We start from the raw sequence: 20,460 nt of genomic DNA on the forward strand, positions 1-20,460 counted from the left end.
AAACATTTTTTAACCTCCTGCTTTTCCCTTATTACGCATCTCTATAGCTTTTAGTTACGCTTTTATATCTAATTTCTACTTTATTATGGATTAATATATTACAAGGTATTTGTCTTTTATAGTCACCGCCCCTTCTTCTTCATTCTGTTATTTCATTTTATCAAATTCCTTTTTAAACCTTTATTTGGCTCTCTCTCAGGTATTTATAATTTATCTTTACGTTTTCTTCTATATTATTACTTCTCTCGATCGTTCTGCAGTAATTAATAGTAGTAGTAGTAGTAGTAGTAGTAGTAGTAGTAGTAGTAGTAGTAGTAGTAGTAGTAGTAGTAGTAGTAGTAGTAGTAGTAGTAGTAGTAGTAGTAGTAGTAGTAGTAGTAGCTCGAGGCGTTCTGAAGGGCAATTATTTCATTCTTGCTCAGTGAAACTTTTCTTTAGTTAAGATTCAAAACTTGTTTCCCTATAATTACGGACTCGACCAGTTATAAGATCGTAGTTAGTTAGTTATTTGGAAAACAAATTAGTTTAGAATTTGTGCTAACTTATGAAAATGTCTGGGGTGGTAATCAATATGCAGGAGCTAGCATGGTCCATATATTGGCCCACCAACATTCCATATCTCCACGGTTTACCCCCCCAGCACATCATATCTCCATGGTTCCTGAGGCAAATAAGGTATCAAATAGAGGTCGCAAAGCTTTGAAACCATCTCTCTTGACCTCCTTTTCACAGAATGAGGTTTTAAAGACTACGGGTTCAGTGTGTGGCGTGCCGGGAACAGGCTCACCTTCTCCTTTGTTGTTTTACTTGCAACAATAAACTATCAATCAATCAATATGCAGGAGCTAGCATGGTCCATATATTAGCCCATCAACATTCCATATCTCCACGGTTTTACCTCCCCGCACATCATATCTCCAGTTCCTGAGGCATATAAGGTATCAAATAGAGGTCGCGAAGCTTTGAAACCATCTCCTTTGACCTCCTTTTCACAGAATGAGGTTTTAAAGACTACGGGTTCAGTGTGTGACGTGTCGGGGACAGGCTCACCTTCTCCTCTGTTGTTTTACTTGCAACAATAAACTATCAATCAATCAATATGCAGGAGCTAGCATGGTCCATATATTAGCCCACCAACATTCCATATCTCCAGGGTTTACTCCCCCTCACATCATATCTCCATGGTTCCTGAGGCAAATAAGGTATCAAATAGAGGTCGCAAAGCTTTGAAACCATCTCTCTTGACCTCCTTTTCACAGAATGAGGTTTTAAAGACTACGGGTTCAGTGTGTGACGTGTCGGGGACGGGTTCATGTCTTTTTCCATTAGTGACTTCCGGCCTTAAACTTTCCTTTTCACTGTAAAAGTTTTATTTATATATTCACAGACAGGAATATATTACTTTGTTATTTTCTAAACTGTTTCATATTACCCCCCCACTTGTTCCATACTACCAACCCACTTTCCACGATCCACTTTTCTGGATCTTCTTGAATAAAAAGCTGAAACATTTGAACGATTTAGTTTTTTTCACTATAACTGGATGTGTTAAAAGGATACAATTTGCCAATACTTGTGACGACGGTTGTTGATGCAATTTTTCCCTTTAAAACCGATCGGTGTTTTCCCCTGAAATAAAAAAGAGATCCATGTTACCAACTCCTCCCCTAGTAGTAGTAGTAGTAGTAATAGTAGTAGCAGTAGTAGTAGTAGTAGTAATAGTAGTAGTAGTAGTAGTAGTAGTAGTAGTAGTAATAGTAGTAGCTGTTTTTCGGCCCTTTTCCCGCGATTTGGACACATCCTAATTTTTTGCGTATAACATTTCTATTTATTAAGTGCTTTCCAATTTTCTGATTATATACTCTGTACTGCCTGGGGGTTGGGATGGCATGCTCCTCCATTCTCCTTTGTTGTTTTACTTGCAACAATAAACTATCAATCAATCAATCAATCTGTATTAATAGAGCTTTCATTTGCTACCAATCACGCCTTCCTAGCTTCAATAGTTTTTGCTCGAGTTCGCGACGAAAATTCGCTGAATCCGACTTATTTCACGCGCAGCGACGAAATTCCTTCCTGACGCCACAAAAATTAATATATCTGCATAGAAATTCTTATATGAACACTTCAATATGTTGGGTATCTTGTATTAAAGTTATTTTGAGATCTCTATATAAAAAGTTGGTATTTTTTATATAATCATGTTGCTATATAAATCAATCTATATGAAGCGCCTTATTATACATGTTATTTCTTATTTTATTTAGTATTTAACCTTTTATAAACCCAGCCAGACCAGAGAGTAAGACAAACCTCAAAAATAACCCAAAACAAACCCAGAAAATAGGAAAAACAAACGATAAAACTACAAATGGACTAAAAACAACAACCAGAAAAGATTGGACAAAAAATAAAACAAACAACCACAAAACAAGACAAAAATACGTCAAAAAAATACCGGGAAAAAAGAGCAGAAAATATCACAAAAATAACGAAATAATAACAGAATAACCAAACCAAAAATGGAAACAAAAATCAATCCATCAAACCCAGACTAAAAACAAACCCCAAAACCCAGAACAAACCCAGAAAATAGGAAAAAAATAAACCCCAAAAACATAACCCCAATGCGCATCCTGACCGTCACTCTTTTCTTCGGCCTTTCCACATCCACCCAACACAGGTCTGTCTCCCTCGCCGCCTTCCTCCCTTTTTATCCGCCATTATCTCCCCATCCCCTTCACCCACGACGCCCACGCCCCGCCATTATATAGAACTGCCCTTTAGCGACCCATTGCACCCCCGGACGCGCCTGTGGGTGAGCGGGTGAAGGAAATAATGGCGGGTGAAAGGGGACGTGTCGGGGAGGTAAACATTGGAAGGCATGGATGTGTGTGTGTTTTGATTTGTGTTTTCCTTTATTTGCGTGTGTGTGTGTTTTCTTCGCCTTGTGTTGTGTGTGTGTGTTTGTTTACCTTTGTGTGTGTACGTGTGTGTGCGTGTGTGTGTGGGGTAAGTTTAAGTAACCTCCCCGGATGGTTCGTGTTATTATTTTTCTGGTCATGAAATAATAATAATAATAATAATGATAATGGTTTCCCTAGTGACTCGTATGGGGTGGCCGTCCTCAGGTTATGAATATGGTGTTCTATGTGTTGTCGAGAGTTCCCATCAGTTGTTCACCTTTTAATGTGTTCACTCGCTCACACTTAGGGGACGAGCGTGCTCCAAAGGGTGCCCCGTGCCCTTGGTCGAGGGTTCTGGCTGGGGCTCCGGGTGTAGGGCCATGTATTAGTGATGCCAGGGAGGGAAACCCATCTCCCGTTTGGACGTTGTGTTAGGTTTCATAACTTCTGGAAAATTTATGTTCTGGTATTGTAGTACATCCGACTCGCTGCAGGGGCCGCCTTTGTGCCACATGAAGTACTCTGGGCACGATGGCACACTGGTGTATAGGTTTGCTGTCTCAAATCACTAATTTTTGAGATATTTATGTCTTAAAATGTGTTTAATGCACGTGATATGTGCCCTGTGCATTATCATCCAGATCCAGATTAAAATAAAGTCTTGTGGAGATATTCTGGAATTTATTTCCAATTATTGCATTTTGTTAGCAGATTGCATGTCATTTTCGGTTAGGTTAGATTTAGCCCCCCTGTTAGCGGGTCGTAAAGTTCGGTTGGAGTAGTTTAAATATGCTCCCCCATCCTAAACCCTCTGAGCTATTTTGTGGCGGCGGCGGCGGCACCGTCGCCAAAGGAGGCTACGCTTTAGTGAATATCATATCCTATTTTAAACAATGAATAGCCCTTGAATTGGATTTTGAAAGCGTTTCCATGATTGTTGAACGTTTGTAGAAAAGATACATGAAGAGCTAGTGATGTTTCATAAGGTAGGTAATGAAATACTGGCACGGTACTAAAACGAATCTTTAACATATATTTAATTTGCATTGCCATGTGCCACTGTATGGTAGCCAAGGCGGTGGCTCACTTCAGTGGTCTGGTGAGGGCTCAGGCGCTTCTCTTTTCCCTGTTTCTGTGCATTTAGGTGGCGTTTCTCAGTGTATCAATACACTGACTATTTAGTTTGTAAAATATGATGCCTTTTGTTATGGATATATGTGATGTTACCTTGAAATGACTTGTGATTCAGTGATAAATTTGCTGTGATCCTGCTAATAAAACTATTTCCACGTGAAAGAGCATCATATTTTACCAATAAATGAAGTCAGTGACAAGTAGACTGCTTGGTAAACCTAAATAATCAACAGAGTGGTTCATATAAAACTTGTAGGGAGCAGGGTCTGGCTGACTGATTGCTGAAACATGTTCAGGGAATGGCTGAAGAAGGGGAGCTTGTAATATGGGCACAAGGGAATGGCAAAGAAAGGGAGAACTTGTAAATGGACATTAGGAATGGCAAAGAAAGGGAGAACTTTCAATATGGACTTGAGGGAATGGCCTAGGAAGAGGGCTTGTAATATGGGAGTGAGGGAATGGCTAAGGAAGGGAGAGCTTGTGATATGGGTGCAAGGGAATGACCGAGGAAGTGAGAGCTTGTAATGTGGGTGCAAGGCAATAAACAAAGAAAGATAGCTTGAAATATGGGCGTTTGATGACCGGGGAAAATAAGATGTACTTTAACACAATAATTACCCACTCTCCTCCCTTCTCCCCCCCCCACAGTTGAGGCGCGATGGGGCGAGTGATTCGCGCACAGAGGAAGGGCGCGGGGTCGGTGTTCAAGTCTCACACCCACCACCGCAAGGGCAAGCCTGCGCTCCGGCCGGTGGACTACGCTGAACGCCATGGCTACATCCGGGGCATCATCAAGGTGAGTAACGGGGAGAGGGGAATGATGGTATTGGATTTGTTTTAACGTTTTTTTATTTATTTATTTATTTTTTTTATTATTATTTTATTGTTATTTGTGTGTGTGTGTGTGTATGTGTGTGTTTTTATGTGCGAGTGAGTTATTGGCTGTGATTGTTATTTCTTTTCTTTATTTTCTATTTCATCTTCCTCTTCTCTTTCAACTCCTTTTTCACTGGGGCTTCGTGGTGCAGTGGTTAGCACACTTGGCTCACAACTGAGAGAGCCCGGGTTCAATTCCCGGGCGGAGTGGAAAAATTTGGGCGGCTTTTCCGATACCCTGCACCCCTGTCCACCCAGCAATGAATGGGTACCAGGTATTAATCGGGAGTTGTGTCCTGTCTCCTGGGATCTGTTCCCTTCTATAATTCCTTCCCCTTCTGTCTCTCTCCGGCATATGACCACAGATGTTGCGCCGACTAAACGAAACTTTCCAACTTTTTGCATAAAGTCGTGAGTTACATAGAGATAGTCCACCTACTGCTGGTAGTACTACTGTTACTACAGAACATCCTTATACAAACACACATTCCCCTCCACCATGATAACCCATAACCCCAATCAATCCACCACCACCACTACCTCTCCTTCTCCCCCCTGCAGACCATCATCCACGACCCCGGCCGCGGCGCCCCCATTGCCGAGGTGCACTTCAGGGACCCCTACCGCTACAAGACCCGCAAGGAGCTCTTCCTGGCCGCCGAGGGGATGTACACGGGACAGTTCGTGTACTGCGGCAAGAAGGGTGAGTGTGCGTGTGGGAGGTGTTAGTGTGTGTGCGTATTTTATTTTATTTATTTATTTTTTTGATAGTCAGGGAGGTATATCAAGGGGAAAAACAAAAAAAGACCAACAACAACAATGACAAAAGCCTGCTAGATGCTGTTCTGAACAAAAGCAGAAAGAACTGAAGGCCAAAAGAGAGGTCAATTTCGTGTGTATGTATGTGTTGTAGACATCATCTTTCTGGTTGACAGTTTCAGTCGCATTTTCTCTTACATTTCTTTCTTTTTTTTCTATGGGGTTGCTGTGTTCTGATTCGTCTTTGTCAGTTTCAGTCGTAATCTTTGTTTCCTGGCAAGTCTCTTTGTGTGTGGGTCTCTCCCCCTAACAGTCTAGTCACCTCAGCCTTGGTCTTCCTGTTCTTAGTGTTCAGGGAAGGAGTAGGAAGTAGAGATAGGGAAAGTAATTGTATTCAGGGAAGGAGAGGGAAGGAAGGTTGTGTTAGTATTTACAAGGGTTTGGGGAAGGAGTGGGAAGTAAGGTGAGGTGGATTGAAAGGGTTAAGGAATATTGGTGGGACGGTGTGTGTGTGTGTGTGTGTGTGTGTGTGTGTGTGTGTGTGTGTGTGTGTGTTGCCTAAGGGTGTGTATGAACAGGGAGAACTGGAGACACACTTGTGATGGCCGTCCGCTCAGAGGAATGCCGGGATGGAACAGCCACACCTATAGGCAGATATATAACACCTAACATAACCCTTAGTAAGCAGCACACCCCTCCACAACCTGACCTACCTTACCCTAACATTACCCTCGTCCTCCCACAGCATGACCTAACGTTAACCTCACCACCCCACAGCCTGACCTACCTAACCCTAACCTTACCTTCACTCCTCCACATCCTGACATGACCTTAACCTCACCACCCTACAGCCTGGCCTAACCTTTCCTTCACCCTCCCACAGCATGACCTGACCTTACTCCCCCCCCCCCCAGCCTGATCTAACCATTCCTTCACCCCGCCACAGCCTGACCTGACCTTACCTTCACCACCCTACAGCCTGATCTACCCCTTACCCCCACAGCCTGACCTAACCTAACCTTACCTTCACCCCTCCACAACCTGACCTGACCTTACCTCCCCACCCAGTCTGACATAACCTTACCCCCACCCCCCCCACAGCCTGACCTAACCGTACCCTCATTACCCCACAGCCAACCTTGATGTGGGTAACGTGATGCCCATCGGTACACTCCCTGAGGGCACTGTCATCTGCAACCTGGAGGAGAAGACTGGTGACCGCGGCCGCATCGCTCGTGGCTCCGGGAACTACGCCCAGGTCATCGCCCACAACCCCGAGACGAAGAAGACGCGCGTCAAGCTGCCGTCCGGGGCCAAGAAAGTGCTGCCCTCGGCCAACCGTGCCATGATCGGTGGGTTCTGAGGGGTGCAGGGAGGGGAGGGGGAGGGGCCTGTGTGTGTTTGTGTGTACAGAGGGGAGAGAAGAGAGAAGAAAAGTGAGAGAGGAGAAGAGAGAGCTGCCTCCATATACTCTTCACAATGTCATTCTCATCATTTGTCATTTGTCTGAATCGTCTCCGTGCATATTACAGAGCAGGGAGGAAAATACTACTACTGAAACTCTTCCTCACTCCCCATGCTTATACTTCTTCCTTTCACAACTCTCCAAATTACCTATTCTGCTCTTCGCTCCTCTCTCAAACCTCTCCATTTATGCTCTGTGGCTTTCTGCCAACAACGCTATCATCTGCGAAAAAGCCCACCACCAAAAGACTGCCTACATAGTATTGACACCAACGACTGTTTACTATGCGTAGGCTAGCATTCAGTGTCCACGAAATCGGACACACCGTGTGAAAGCAGGTTGCCAGCGCACGATAATGCTCACTTCAGACTTGGGTGAACCAACTATACCCCCAAACAGCACATGGATTCAGGTGTGTTTGAGTATCACCTAAAACCTCTTCCTTTCCTTTCACGAATGTTTCTATTTCCTCTTCCTTGCTTTTCACACACGCCACCTGAAGGAGTAAAGTTACAATTTTTAAACTTGTGTCTGCAGTCTGAATCTTAATCAAATCTACAGTGAGTTCCTTCTGTGTAATTTCACATGGAGTCCATAGCTCAGCTTCATAGTTATTTTCCTGTCATGCATATCTGTCGTGCTATATAACGGCACCAACATTGTAACCGCCAGCTGACTGTTACCGTGTCATGTGTTTGCAGGGAGCTGTCCAATTGGCTGCACGACACAGCCTTCTTGAATACACTGAGCTACCTTACTCTGTGTCCCTCAACCACCACCACTAATACCACTATTACTTACTCCTACAGGCATTGTGGCTGGCGGCGGGCGTATCGACAAGCCCATCCTGAAGGCCGGCCGAGCCTACCACAAGTACAGGGTGAAGCGCAACAGCTGGCCCAAGGTGCGTGGTGTGGCCATGAACCCCGTCGAGCATCCCCACGGAGGAGGTAACCATCAGCACATCGGTAAGGCCTCCACCGTCTCCCGAGGCAAGTGTGCTGGTCGCAAGGTCGGTCTCATCGCTGCCCGCAGGACTGGTCTTATCCGCGGTACCAAGAAGGACCCCAGACACGCCGCCTAAGTCTGGGGTGCGGCTTTGGCTGTGTCTATGTGGTATTTTTCATGGAGGCACACCAGAAATGACGTTGAAAATAAAGGTTCTTGTGAGGATGACTTTGTTTTTCTTGACACCCATGATTGTCTCTCACACACACACACACACACACACACACACACACACGAACCTCTCTAAAGGGGGTGACCATAGCATGTCTTATATTCTCTGCTCTGGCACCTCCTTTCCCTATCTTGCTAACTCTCCAATGCTCATCCATTCTACCAGTGGTCTGTCTCCCACTGATGTCATTTCCCTCAATCTGGTTCTCATACTCCTCATAAACTCATCTTCATTCATTCTCATCACATGCTCAGACCATCTCAAGAACACCACACTTCACCCACACCAGAATTCTCACCCCTGTTCATTCATATTTAGTCTAAACTCATGTTTCACCCTTTCACCGGGCGGAGTGGAAAAATTTGGGCAGCTTTTCCGATACCCTACACCCCTGTCCACCCAGCAGTGAATGGGTACCAGGTATTAATCGGGGGTTGTGTCCCATCTCCTGGGATCTGTTTCCTTCTATAATTCCTTCCCTTCCTGTCTCTCCGGCATATGACTACAGATGTTGCGCTGACTAAACGGAACTTTCCAACTTTCACCCATTCACCCACTCCACAAATCACCCCTCTTGTCACACCCACACCATAGTTCTCACTCAATTCGTATCTCGTGTCCAAACTGTCAAACGGTTCACTCATTCACCCACTCCACCCCTTTGCTATTGCACCCACACAAGAATAGAGAAGGTCGAGGGATGTGCTAGGTATAAAGTGTCTTGTGTGTGTGGTCATGAGGGTGGGTGAGGAGTGAGGTGGAGCAGGGAATGTGAATGAAGTGTTGCAGCAGATGTGTCACCAACATTGTTATTTATGGACATGGATGACAGATGAATGGCTTTGTTCTGCTACGGAAGGGGAACTGGAGTGACCTGGGATGTGGCTGCTTCGGGAAACTTGGAGTGAGTAAGCTTTGAGTGCTACTAAAGGCGTTTTCGTAGTGTCACCGGCAAGTCAAATGGACGCAAATGGGATCAAACGTGCTCCGGGATATGTTTGCCCAAAAGACGCTCACCAACAAACGCTAGCAAACACCCAATCAGCGAGTAGTATAACCACAACACAGAGCAGGCAAATTTCCCGTAGGAATATTACAGTTGACATCAAGCTAAAACAAGGAGAAAATTAGAGTTGGCTCAGAACTCATACATGCGAACTGTAAACACGACTCCTGCCACCGAGAATTCGTCTGCCGCTGGATGAGGGGCATATACAAAGGATTAAGTACGGGTGATCTGTTGTCATCCTCTAGGAACAAATCGTCGAGTTCCTCCATCTTCCTACTTCTGACAGTGTGCACCCTGAGTACTTGGGTCTGAAGAGTGATGTACAAGAGTCATTCCTGGGTGGTGGCGTGTGTCATCTGGCAGTCGGGTTGTAATTCGTGTCCAGTAAAAATGCTGTGTTGTATGCGACCGTTTGACTTGACGATGACACTACTGAAAACGCCTTAAATTATCAATGCTCTAATTACCACCGATACATTACACACGAACAGTTATTCTCATTTATTAGCACCAGTCAACCATCAAGACTAAAACAATTATTATTACTACTACTTCAGCTCAAGGGCTAAAATATATAACAACAAAAGAGCCTGCTATGCCCTGGTCCTGTAAAAGAATGTAGAGATGAGTTGGAAGGAGAGGGGTGTTGATACTCCTGGTCCTACTGCTACTATCATCACCAAACAGTTATTACTACTAGTACTACTTCAGCTCAAGGGCAAAAATACATAACAGCAAAAGAGCCTGCTATGCCCTGCTCCTGTATAAAAGAATGTAAATATGAGTTGGAATGAGAGAGGTGTTGATACTTCCCTTGATACTACTGGTCCTACTACTACTTACCAAACAACTATTACTACTACCACTACACCATCATCAAGGTACAAAAGAAAAAGAAAATCCCAACGTTACTTTCTGGTCTTTACTCGTCTTAACGTAACTTACATGTTAAGGAACAATAAAAAAAATAGACTAATGTGGCTGTGGAGTGCCCGACGCTGTGGCACTGCTGTGATTGCTGCATATATCCTGGCACTGATAAAGGGGCGGGGAGTTAGAGGGGGATTTTTAAGGGCAGGGTAGGGGGGGAGGGGAGGGCAAGGGCAGCCACCATCGGAGGTAAACAAATTATTTAACAGTTTGTTTTCTTCTGAGTCGCATCAAACATTTTCTTCAGTTGTTATCATTACTGTTACCATTATCCGCTACCATCATAATTTTTAACACTATTATGTGTGTCTTCTCAAGTCCAGTACCGAGTTTTCTTTCGATAAATGTGTAGACGGAAACAGTTTTGTTATCTGTGTGTGGTCGATCCCAGCTGCTACACACACGCACACATGAACATGTTTAAAACGGTACACACTCCTGTACATGTCCTGTGCGGGTGTGGGCGAAGCAGGGGGAAGGCAATGGAGGCTCATCACCACCATCACATTTGCACTATTCACCACTATATAACATCACTTTGAGGGGTCTGTCTAGTGTTCTGAGGGTGTTGTCCACCACCACCACCACTGCTGTGTTTCTCATCACTGCCACACTACTGGTCTGGGTGTCTCCACACATCCCGTGGCCAACACTACTGTGGGTGTCCCTTCACCTTGATGAGGTTCATTATCTGGTTGACGTCGGCCACGTCCACTGTGGCAGGCACAAGGTCGTACTTGATCTCCTGCCGCCCGCCGCCCAGGGAGCCGCTGGGCACCTGCGTCACGTGGATCACCTGCTCTATGAGTGTTGGGTGCTGCAGGTGTTGCACCGTCTGCCCCCCCTGGCCCCCCTGGCCACTCTGCTGCTGGAGGGAGCGCATGTCTATCACGGCAGCATGCTGGGGGTGGCCCGCCATGGTCTGGATCTGTATGGGGCCGGACAGCTGCACAGTGGTTGGTGTGCCAGACAAGGTGGCTCGCCCACCATGGATCTGTACCTGCTGGCCTGAAGCAGTCTGCACCACCTGGGCTTGGCCAGCACCTCCTGCTGATACTGACACTTGCTGCTGCTGCTGCAAGGCCTGGCTTTGTATCTGCACCAGCTGTGGCTGCTGCTGAGATTGTTGTTGCTGCGGCTGTTGTTGTTGCACCTGCTGGGGGTCCTTGCGTTTCTTCTCACAGCGGCGGCGGTGAGCCTCGTACAGCTTGCGGTAGAGGAAGACAAAGCGACACTCCTCACACTTGAAGGGCCCCTCGCCGGTGTGCTTGGCCTTGTGGGTCTGCAGGTCCTGAGCCGTCTGGAAGGATGCGTCACAGTCGCTGCACTCGAATGGCCGGTCCTGACGCTGCTCCTTGCGCTGACGCTTGAACGACGGGTTGTTGGGGTTGAAGGAGGTGGCAGTGGCTGCGTTGCCACCACTGCTGCCGCCCCCAGAGCCCCCAGACTGCCTGGTGTTGTGGTGGCTGCCCACCCGGCTGCTGCTGCGAGTGTTGTTGGAGGTGTGGTGGTGGTGCTGGGTGGTGGGGGTGGTGATGGCCTGCTGTTGCTGCTGTTGCTGCTGCTGCTGCTGCTGTTGCTGCTGCTGTTGCTGTTGTTGTTGCTGCTGTTGGTGCTGGTTGTGGTGGTGTTGGTTGTGTGTCTTGTTGTGGTGTGTGGGGAACTGCCGCTTGATGGGGCCGGGGTTGAGGATGGGCTTGGGGGCGTGGGGCATGAGGGCGCGCTTCTTGAGGCAGCGAGTCTTGTGGCTGCGGAAGTGACTCTTGTACATGAAGGTGAAGTGGCAGTCCTCGCAGGTGAAGGGTCCGTCCCCGCTGTGCTTCTTCTTGTGCTCCGCCAGCTCCCCGGGGTCGATGAACGAGGCCGTGCACTGGTCACACTTGTACGGCCGCTCCTTGGGCTCCAGCGCGATCACCAGCCGCTGCTGCTGCTGCTGCTGCTGAGGCTGTTGTTGCTGCTGCTGGGTGTGGTGCTGGACTGTGGTCTGCTGCTGCTGTTGTTGTTGTACAGTGACCTGCTGTATGGTGGCCTGCTGTTGCTGTTGTTGCTGTACAGTAACTTGCTGCTGCTGGTGGTCCTGGTGGTGGTGGTGGTGGTCCTGGTGCAAGGAGGTCAAGGTGGCGGTTCGCTGGCCCGGGGCGGCGGCGGTGACGGCGGTGATTCCCTGCGGCAGCGCCTGTTCGGCCAGCACATAGGTGGGCGTGCTGGTGTAGTTCGGCAGCGTGGTGACCTGGCTGGGCAGGGAGGCCAAGGTCACAGCCGTCAGCACGTGGGGGGTGCCGGAGGTCACCACTTGGTACCGCGTTGACGGGGCGATCTCGTATATCTGGTGCAGCTCTCCCCCATAGGCACGCTTGTAGGCCGTGAGCTGCTGCTGCTGGTCCTGCTGCAACACCTGGTCCTGCTGGTGTGCCGGTGCGGGCATCACTATCTGCACCGTGGTGGGCAGCTCCTCCGCCCCGCCGCCACCCTCGCCATTGCTGCCGCCCTCATCCGTGCTCCCTCCACCCCCGCCGTCGCCACCCGCTCCACCACTGTTCCCTCCTGTCTTCTGGTGGGTCTGCTTGTGTAGGTCGAAGTAGGACTTGTCACTGTAGGAGGCATTGCACTGGTCACACTTGTACACCTTCTGTGTGGCATTGTTCATGAACAGCTTCAGGTCAAGAGGAATGTCCATTTTGGTGCATGACCACACACCAGGCAAGCCACAACACTCCTCTTCCTTCTCTTCTAAGAGCTCCCTTCTTCCTCAGCCTCTTCTTCCTTCCTCTTGTTTTTGTACTCTTCTCACAGCTCTTCTTCCTCTTCCTCTCCTCCTCAAAACACTGCTCTTCTTAGTCCTTTTTTATTTTTTCTCCAGTCAACTTTCTTCTTCCTCCTCTTTTTCTTCTTCACTGTGTTTGATGCTTGTCTTCTCCTCTTCTTCTTTACCTATTTTAATGCTGTTTCTCTCTTCTTTTTCTGCTTCTTTCTTGCAATTCTTTTTTCACTCACTCATTCTCTCTCTGTCTCTTAAACTCACTCAAAGGTCCACACACTCACAAACACACACAACTACAAGGGATTCAGCTTTCTCGCGCACATTTCACAACCGACGGCTTTGAGGGTACACACACATACATACGCACACACCAGCCACTGAGGACCTGGAAGGGAAGGATTTATTACATTAGATAAGAAAGTGATTATTTTCTAGGTCTAATAATGCTTAAAATATCTAGTACTTGAATGAGCTGATGCCCAAATCACATGCTCGGCCATTTCCTTACGCCCATATTACAAGCTCTCCCTTCTATGACCATTCCCTTACGTCCATATTACAAGCTCTCCCTTCTATGACCATTCCATTACGCCTATAACACAAGCTCTCCCTTACTCAACCATTCCCTTACGCCCATATTACAAGCTCTCCCTTCCTCCTCCAGCATAGTAGAGTTAATTTCCTCTGTTAGTAATATTATGGTGTAAGTGTGCCAAGGAAGGAAGGAGAGAGGGATTGAGAAAGGGGAGGGAAAGAGAGAGAGAGGGATTGAGAAAGGGGAGGGAAAGAGAGAGAGAGGGATTGAGAAAGGAGAGGGAAAGAGAGAGAGAGAGGGATTGAGAAAGGGGAGGGAATGAGAGAGAGAGAGAGATTGAGAAAGGAGAGGGAAAGAGAGAGAGAGGGATTGAGAAAGGGGAGGGAATGAGAGAGAGAGAGAGAGGGATTGAGAAAGGGGAGAGAAAGAGAGAGATTGAGAAAGGGGAGGGAAAGAGAGAGAGGGATTGAGAAAGGGGAAGGAAGGAGGAAGGAGAGAGGGAGGGAGAGAAAGAAAAAGGAAAGGAGTTGGGGAAGGAAATAAGAAAGGAAGGAAGAGAGAAAAAAAAAGAAAGAGCAAGGGAAAAAGAAAAAGGAGAGAGAGAGAGAGAGAGAGAGAGAGGAAGGAACAGTAATAAGTGAAGCGGGTTATGCAGAATCAAACAAGGGTGATCAACAGTTTCCGAGGAGCCGCAGACCCCCCTCAAGTGTAAACAAGTAAGGTGGGAGAGTTACTGATAGACAAAACTGAATAAGGTCACGACTTGATGAAGGAAACGTCACTTGCCGGCAAACCTTTTTCTTGCATTTCTTACCTGTCCCTTCCTTTCTCTCTCTCTCTCTATCTCCTCCTCCTCCTCCTCCTTCTACCCCCTTTAATCCCCTGAAACGTCCCTCCCTTTTACGTGAAAATTTGTGGAGTAATCTCTCTCTCTCTCTCTGTCCCCTATTTCCAAAGATAGATAGATAGATAGATAGAGAGACCTATATAAGCCTTTTCCTTATTAATCTGAGCTTCATATACTTATTTCTTATGGTCAAAATATCCTCTCTCTCTCTCTCTCTTTCTCTTTCTCCTTTCCTCTTTCTTTTTTTTCTCTCCCTTCCTTCCCTCCTTTCTTATTTCCTTCCCACACTCCTTTCCTTTTTCTTTCTCTCCCTCCCTCTTTTCTCTCCCCTCCTCCTCTCTTTCCTCTTCCCTCCCTTCTTATCATCCTTTCCCCCCTTCTGCTTTCCCTCCGTTTTCTCAATCCCTCTCTCTCTCTTTCCCTCCCCTTTTTCAATCCCTTTCTCAATCCCCCTCTCTCTCTTTCCCTCCCCTTTCTCAATCCCTGTCTCTCTCTTTCCCTCCCTTTTCTCAATCCCTCTCTCCCTCTCCTCCTCCTTACCTTGAGTGGTGTAACAGGAGCAAAGATGAAGCTGGTGCACTCTCCTCCCTCTGCTGACTATGAGAGGTGGTGTGGCCGCTGGACAACCTCAGCCACTCAGCAGGCAGTCAGCAGGTACACTCCACTGCTAACTACAGGTGTCCTTGCTCCAGCTTCTCACTGTTAAAGTAAAAGGAGTTTGTTTATTTCTTTTCCTGTTGATTGCTCATTTTTTTTTCATTTTTAATAATAATAGCAATAAGTGCTATATTTTGCTCTGGGACATATATTAACAATCACACACATACACACATACACAAAGACAGAGTAGAGATACACAGAGCTGCACTTAATGGTCTGTGATACTAAGACTAAGGGAATAAAAATGACAACCCATTGATAAGCCAGCTATGGGCAAGACGGAGTCACGGGCTGAGTCTGCCACAAGGTTGTGCCGGCCTCACAGGTCAGGGGACGGGAGAGGGGATGAGATGGTGTGGTGATGTGGTCTTTGGTGTGGGAGGGGGAGGTCACCCACACAGGTGTTGGGTGATGGGAGTTTGACAGACAGCAGGAGTTTCTGGCTCCACTTGTAGTTCAAACACTGTGCAGAGGAAAAAATCCTACACTTCCCACCATGATTATGCAGGGGAGGCAGTGGCTGAGTGGATAGCTTGATGACGACGCATTCAGGAGGACGCGAGTTCAATCCCCGCCCGGTGCCACTAAGCTGGGATTTTTTAGCCGCTGCCGAGTGGCTTAAAACTACCCACATGCTGTCCAGAAGACCACCTATCAACCCGGACTCTAGATTCTAGGATTAAAGATGAGCTCTGGGAGGGCAGCATGAGCCAATGCAAGATGGCGCCACTATGAACACTCGCCTGCGCTAGAACGGGAAGGGCCGACCATCAGGCCCCACCGGGAAGAAGCCTTGGGCCGACCATCAGGATCCACTGGGAAGAAGCCTACCGGCGCAATAGGCCACGACTTAAAAGGAAGCCACTGACAGGCATACGTCAAGCCAGACACTGAGTTTTTCCTGAACACTCATTGGTGTAGGGCAAGTAGCAGGCCTTTTTTTCATCATTGTTTTATTTTTTTGTACCCTTGAGCTGTCGCCTTCGCTGTAAAAAAAAGAGAAAAAAAAGAAAAAGTGACCGCCCATCGGTTGATTCTATTTTTGGGCTGTATAGACGCTCACAGGGAATAGCGAAACTAATATTCAATTTTAACAATAGTTCAGATTTGTGTGCACCAGATGCAACTCACAACCTATTCACACGCACCGCAAGTCTCTCAGTTTCCTAAGTATTGCGGTGCTTTATCTATATCACCGCCGCCAGGCTGCCACCTCGCCCTCGCGACCTTACTGCACTAAAGGCAGCCGGCCTTTGCCCACAACAGATGAGTTGTCCCAAGTTTTCAATATTTTGCCTATTTTTGTAGTCATTTTTGCATCTTGTGCCAATCCTACATCTTCAGTATTATGTCATGAGATACTAAAGGCAGCAAACTGAGTAATAAGCTGCCAATAAGACATTTATGTATGTTTCTCTGGGAAGGTCAGTGATGTTCTTGTTCTGTACATGGACAGTGATTTTACATTTCTTTTTTAAATGTATACAATGGTCATTTACAGGTTGGGAAATTTCCAGCAAGCTTCAGAAAAGAGAGGGTGCTAACTACTGTTGTGCCTATACCGGACCAGCTATGAGGTCCCACCCAAAAACTGACATCATACTGATTTTTTTTTATAGAAGTATCATTAATGAACAAGCATGTCGCTTCCTATCATGGCTGGCTGGGCACAAAACTGAGAGGGACAGACTCAAGACAAAATGAAAATAACCCAGACTGCCACTCTGCTCCCTCCACCACATATGAAAGGTTGAAATTTACTAATATAATGTTGGATAAAGAACCACTTGCCTGTCACTACTTTGAGAAAACAGGGTTAATCTTTATGTTTAACCCCCTGGGTGCCAATCATTTTTTGCAAAAACCTTCCCCTGGTGCCAAGCAAATTTGGATTTTTTTTTGCGGAAAAGTGTTCAGAATGATTAGACAACACATAATTGATACATTTTACTACTCAACTCTTTAAATTTCCATGATTTCTAGGCGCCGGAAGTTTCCGATATTTGGAGTGTTACATCCTGTAGACTTATTCGCCCCAGGGAGCTCGTCTATCAAACTTCGGCCTTTTGGCCTGAGAGGCAGCAGAGGGTTCGAAAACCCTCCTTGCTTGGGCATAATGCCAGGCGTCGGCACCCACTTTCCCCACCACTCGAGCTACGACTATCACTATATTTATATAATCTTCATCAAGGTCACTATCAGAATCAAAGTCACTCGCATCACTATCCGTGAAGTCACTAGGGGACTCATCAAGGGTACTCTGTTGCCACGGACAACAATGGCGCAGTGCAAAGCATATCACACATTTATCTTAATTAAACTTAACATACCTAACTAAACTAAACCTAACCTGACCTGTGTCCCACTACCAAAATGTAATGTGCTAGAAAGCACTCATAAACTTTCTACATTGTTATATTTTACTTTCTTTTATTTCCCAGAAGTGTTAATTGTATACTGCACTGCTAGAGACCAAAATACAACACATAATGTAGTTATCAGCCTTGCATGAGATGGCTGCAAAAAATTCAATATTCTCCCCGGCAGGTAGTGGCGGCAAACACCGCCCGGGTAATCCGTACACTAACCCAGACTTTGCCCCGCCCCTCCCACCCCTGAGGTTCACCTGTTATTGCAGGCTGTCTCACTGCAGGGGACACTTTGGTGCTATATGCAGTAGTTTGTGCACCTGGATCACACTGCCACACAGTAAATCCTCACTTTAACGAACCAGTGTGGAGGAAGGGGGTGATGTCATATCCAAAAATCTGTTATGTCCGAGGGATCCAAGCTTTTCACATATAATGAACTTTGTTATGTGAGCCAAAAGCTCACCATTTTCCTATTTCTGTATATAACAATGTTTTTTCAATAAAAATACTACACACACACAGGGAAATTAAAACAACTCTTGGCTAATGTTGAAGGGGTAGCCACCTCTTGGGAGGTTAATACTTACATTATGGATTAATTTTTGGTCCCTGAACACAGTGCAGTAACGAATGACTTCCAGAAAATAGAACTTTTGATGTAACGATGTGAAAAGCAAAAACACAGGGGGGGCTGAGGGAAACAAAGCCCCGTCAGGAAGATTGGGGAGGGTAAAGCCCCCCCCCCCCCCATTAGGTAGGTTACATTAGGTTAGGTTAGTTTAAATTTATTCGGCATGCAGTGTGGGCCGACAGAAATATGCAGCGCAGGATGGGACGGGGTGGCAGAAGGGGTTGTCTACTACGCGGGCCATGGATAACAGGTGGAGCGGGGCTGCGGCGGGTGCACCTTAGGCATCGTAAAGTCATTCATTTAGTGGTTTCCAGAAAATTGAACTATCTCCATCATAAAAAGCGTCATATTTTGACCCGAAATAAAGTCAGTGTCTCGAAATTAGTAGGCTGCCCCTTCCTCAACAATCCCCCAATATTTACAGAATGGACACTGCACTATACCTAACGACATGCATGAACAAGTTCAGCCGACCCACCACCGAATTTAACTTGCCAAACTTAGACAGTAAATCACCACACATACCGGACTGGCCCAAAGAGTTTGTTAAAGCCCAAGATTGTTATATCAAGGTCTGTAAAAGTGAGGGTTCACGACATTGCTTTCCGTCACAAATGTCTTGTTCATGATATTAATTTCTTAAAATATATAAATGAAGCACCAGCCACCACAATGGTCTGGGGGTAAGATATTGAAGAATTTATTTCCGTTTATTGTATTCTAGTAATGTGGTACAGGTCAGGTTAGGTTAAATTTACTTAAGTTAGGGCAGGTTAGATTAGGTTACTTTTAATAGTTTGACAAATATGGGACAATTTACGGTTGCATCCAACCAACGATTTTCTTGCGTGGTTCATGTTTTTTTGGTGACAAATGTAGTGAATTGCACGATTTTGTACCTCATTACCGTCGCAAATGTCTACTTTTAGAGTTAAGAAACGGAAGAAAATCGTTGGTTGGGTGAAACCGTAAATTGACCCAAATATGTGATACGCTTAACACTGTGTTGTACGTTGTTGTCACTGGCGGTCGGCGGCTGGCGGGTGTACTTCTGAAATTTTACCTTTTAATACAGGAAAACACCACCACCACCAACAACAACAAGGCGAGGTCACAGAGGACAGCTACACCACACACCCTGGCTGACCCACATGCTAGGGGTCACAGGAGGGGGGAGGGGGTAGGTCACGTGACATGGGAGGGGGGCGGGGCGGGACACATGGAGGCCAAGGTCAAGGGGTGAGGAGGATGCATGACCTTAACGTACACACACACACACACACATACATACATAAACACACACACACACACATGCACAAACACACAAACACACACACACACACATGCACAAAAACACAAACACACACACACACACGAACGTACATGCACACACAAACACACACACACACACGTACATGTATACCCACACGTACCCACATACATACATACATATACATACACATACACACATGCATACACACATACACACACGTACATACACACACGCGCCTGCCTCCCCTCGCCATTTCAAACAGTCAGTGGTTGCCATCCAGACACACAATTACCCGGCCAATGTTAGAGAGTCGGGGCGGGGCGGCGCGGCGGGGGGGCGGCGCGGCGGGGCGGGCGTGGCGGGGCGCGGGTGCGGGCGTGGGGGCGCGGGCGGGGCGGGCACACACACGCGGGGAGCGGCGGCCAAACAAATAACGATTCTCGCCCCGACGCGCTGCTCGCCATTACTTGTAAACACGGCAAGGCGAATCCGGCCCGCGCCCTCCCGACCTCACTTAACGTTCTCATATCGCCTTTATTTGACACCACATGTAGTTTTTACTTAACGCCACTGCACAAGAGTAGTTATATAATGTATAAAATGTACCCAGAAGAGCCATATGTGGAGGTTTTTTTGCTTCGCCACTGCTGTATGTATGCCGCCTTTACTTAACTTCTTGTATGGTCTTATTCAACACTACACACACTTTTTATTCATTATACTGCACAGGAGTATTTAAATAATGTATAAAATGTGCCCAGAATAGTTATATGTACAGTGCTTAATTCCTGCTTCCCTGATCTATGCAGTTGTGTCTACCGTCCTTATTTGACGCCTAGTATGGCCTTATTAAACACTACACTCACTTTTTTTCTGAACACCGCTGCACAAGAGTAGTTAAATAATGTATAAAATGCACCCAAAAAATCCATTATGTAAAAAATTCCTGCTCCACTGGTCAACTTTTCACTCATTGCCTCATACACACTTACTAAATCCTACAAACCACTTTCGTTAGTAGCACCACCGCACAAAAATAATTAACTGATGTATAAAATTTCCACAAATATCCACATATATACAGTGTTAATTCCTGCTCCACTGATCCGCATATACCGGCCT

The 20,460-nt window shown here is 46.4% G+C and overlaps 2 protein-coding genes across 7 annotated transcripts; one reads left to right on the forward strand and one right to left on the reverse strand.

The window, feature by feature from the left end:
* Positions 1-2,622: 2,622 nt before the first annotated feature.
* LOC127006235 (60S ribosomal protein L8-like) lies at positions 2,623-8,313 on the forward strand. Of its 4 annotated transcripts, none has more exons than XM_050875854.1 (5): positions 2,623-2,683; positions 4,689-4,836; positions 5,478-5,619; positions 6,809-7,027; positions 7,950-8,313. In XM_050875854.1, the coding sequence occupies exons 2-5, from the start codon at positions 4,699-4,701 to the stop codon at positions 8,222-8,224; spliced, it is 774 nt and encodes a 257-aa protein (XP_050731811.1). In that variant the 5' UTR covers positions 2,623-2,683; positions 4,689-4,698; the 3' UTR covers positions 8,225-8,313. The 4 variants fall into 4 exon arrangements, with proteins under 4 accessions (XP_050731811.1, XP_050731812.1, XP_050731809.1 ...); XM_050875855.1 differs by lacking the exon at positions 2,623-2,683 and adding an exon at positions 2,795-2,818; XM_050875852.1 differs by lacking the exon at positions 2,623-2,683 and adding an exon at positions 2,845-2,868.
* Positions 8,314-10,237: 1,924 nt separating this feature from the next.
* Positions 10,238-19,788, reverse strand: LOC127006236 (GATA zinc finger domain-containing protein 10-like). 3 transcript variants are annotated; one of them, XM_050875856.1, is made up of 3 exons: positions 19,631-19,788; positions 14,943-15,101; positions 10,238-13,405 (listed from the first exon to the last, which is right to left on the reverse strand). In XM_050875856.1, exon 3 carries the CDS (start codon positions 12,934-12,936, stop codon positions 10,912-10,914), a length of 2,025 nt encoding a protein of 674 aa, XP_050731813.1. In that variant the 5' UTR covers positions 12,937-13,405; positions 14,943-15,101; positions 19,631-19,788; the 3' UTR covers positions 10,238-10,911. The 3 variants fall into 3 exon arrangements, with proteins under 3 accessions (XP_050731813.1, XP_050731814.1, XP_050731816.1); XM_050875857.1 differs by having other exon boundaries at positions 19,561-19,756; XM_050875859.1 differs by lacking the exon at positions 19,631-19,788 and adding an exon at positions 19,565-19,585.
* Between the last annotated feature and the right edge of the window lie 672 nt (positions 19,789-20,460).

This window comes from Eriocheir sinensis, chromosome 32 (assembly GCF_024679095.1).
Source record: "Eriocheir sinensis breed Jianghai 21 chromosome 32, ASM2467909v1, whole genome shotgun sequence".
Classification (NCBI taxonomy): domain Eukaryota; kingdom Metazoa; phylum Arthropoda; class Malacostraca; order Decapoda; family Varunidae; genus Eriocheir; species Eriocheir sinensis.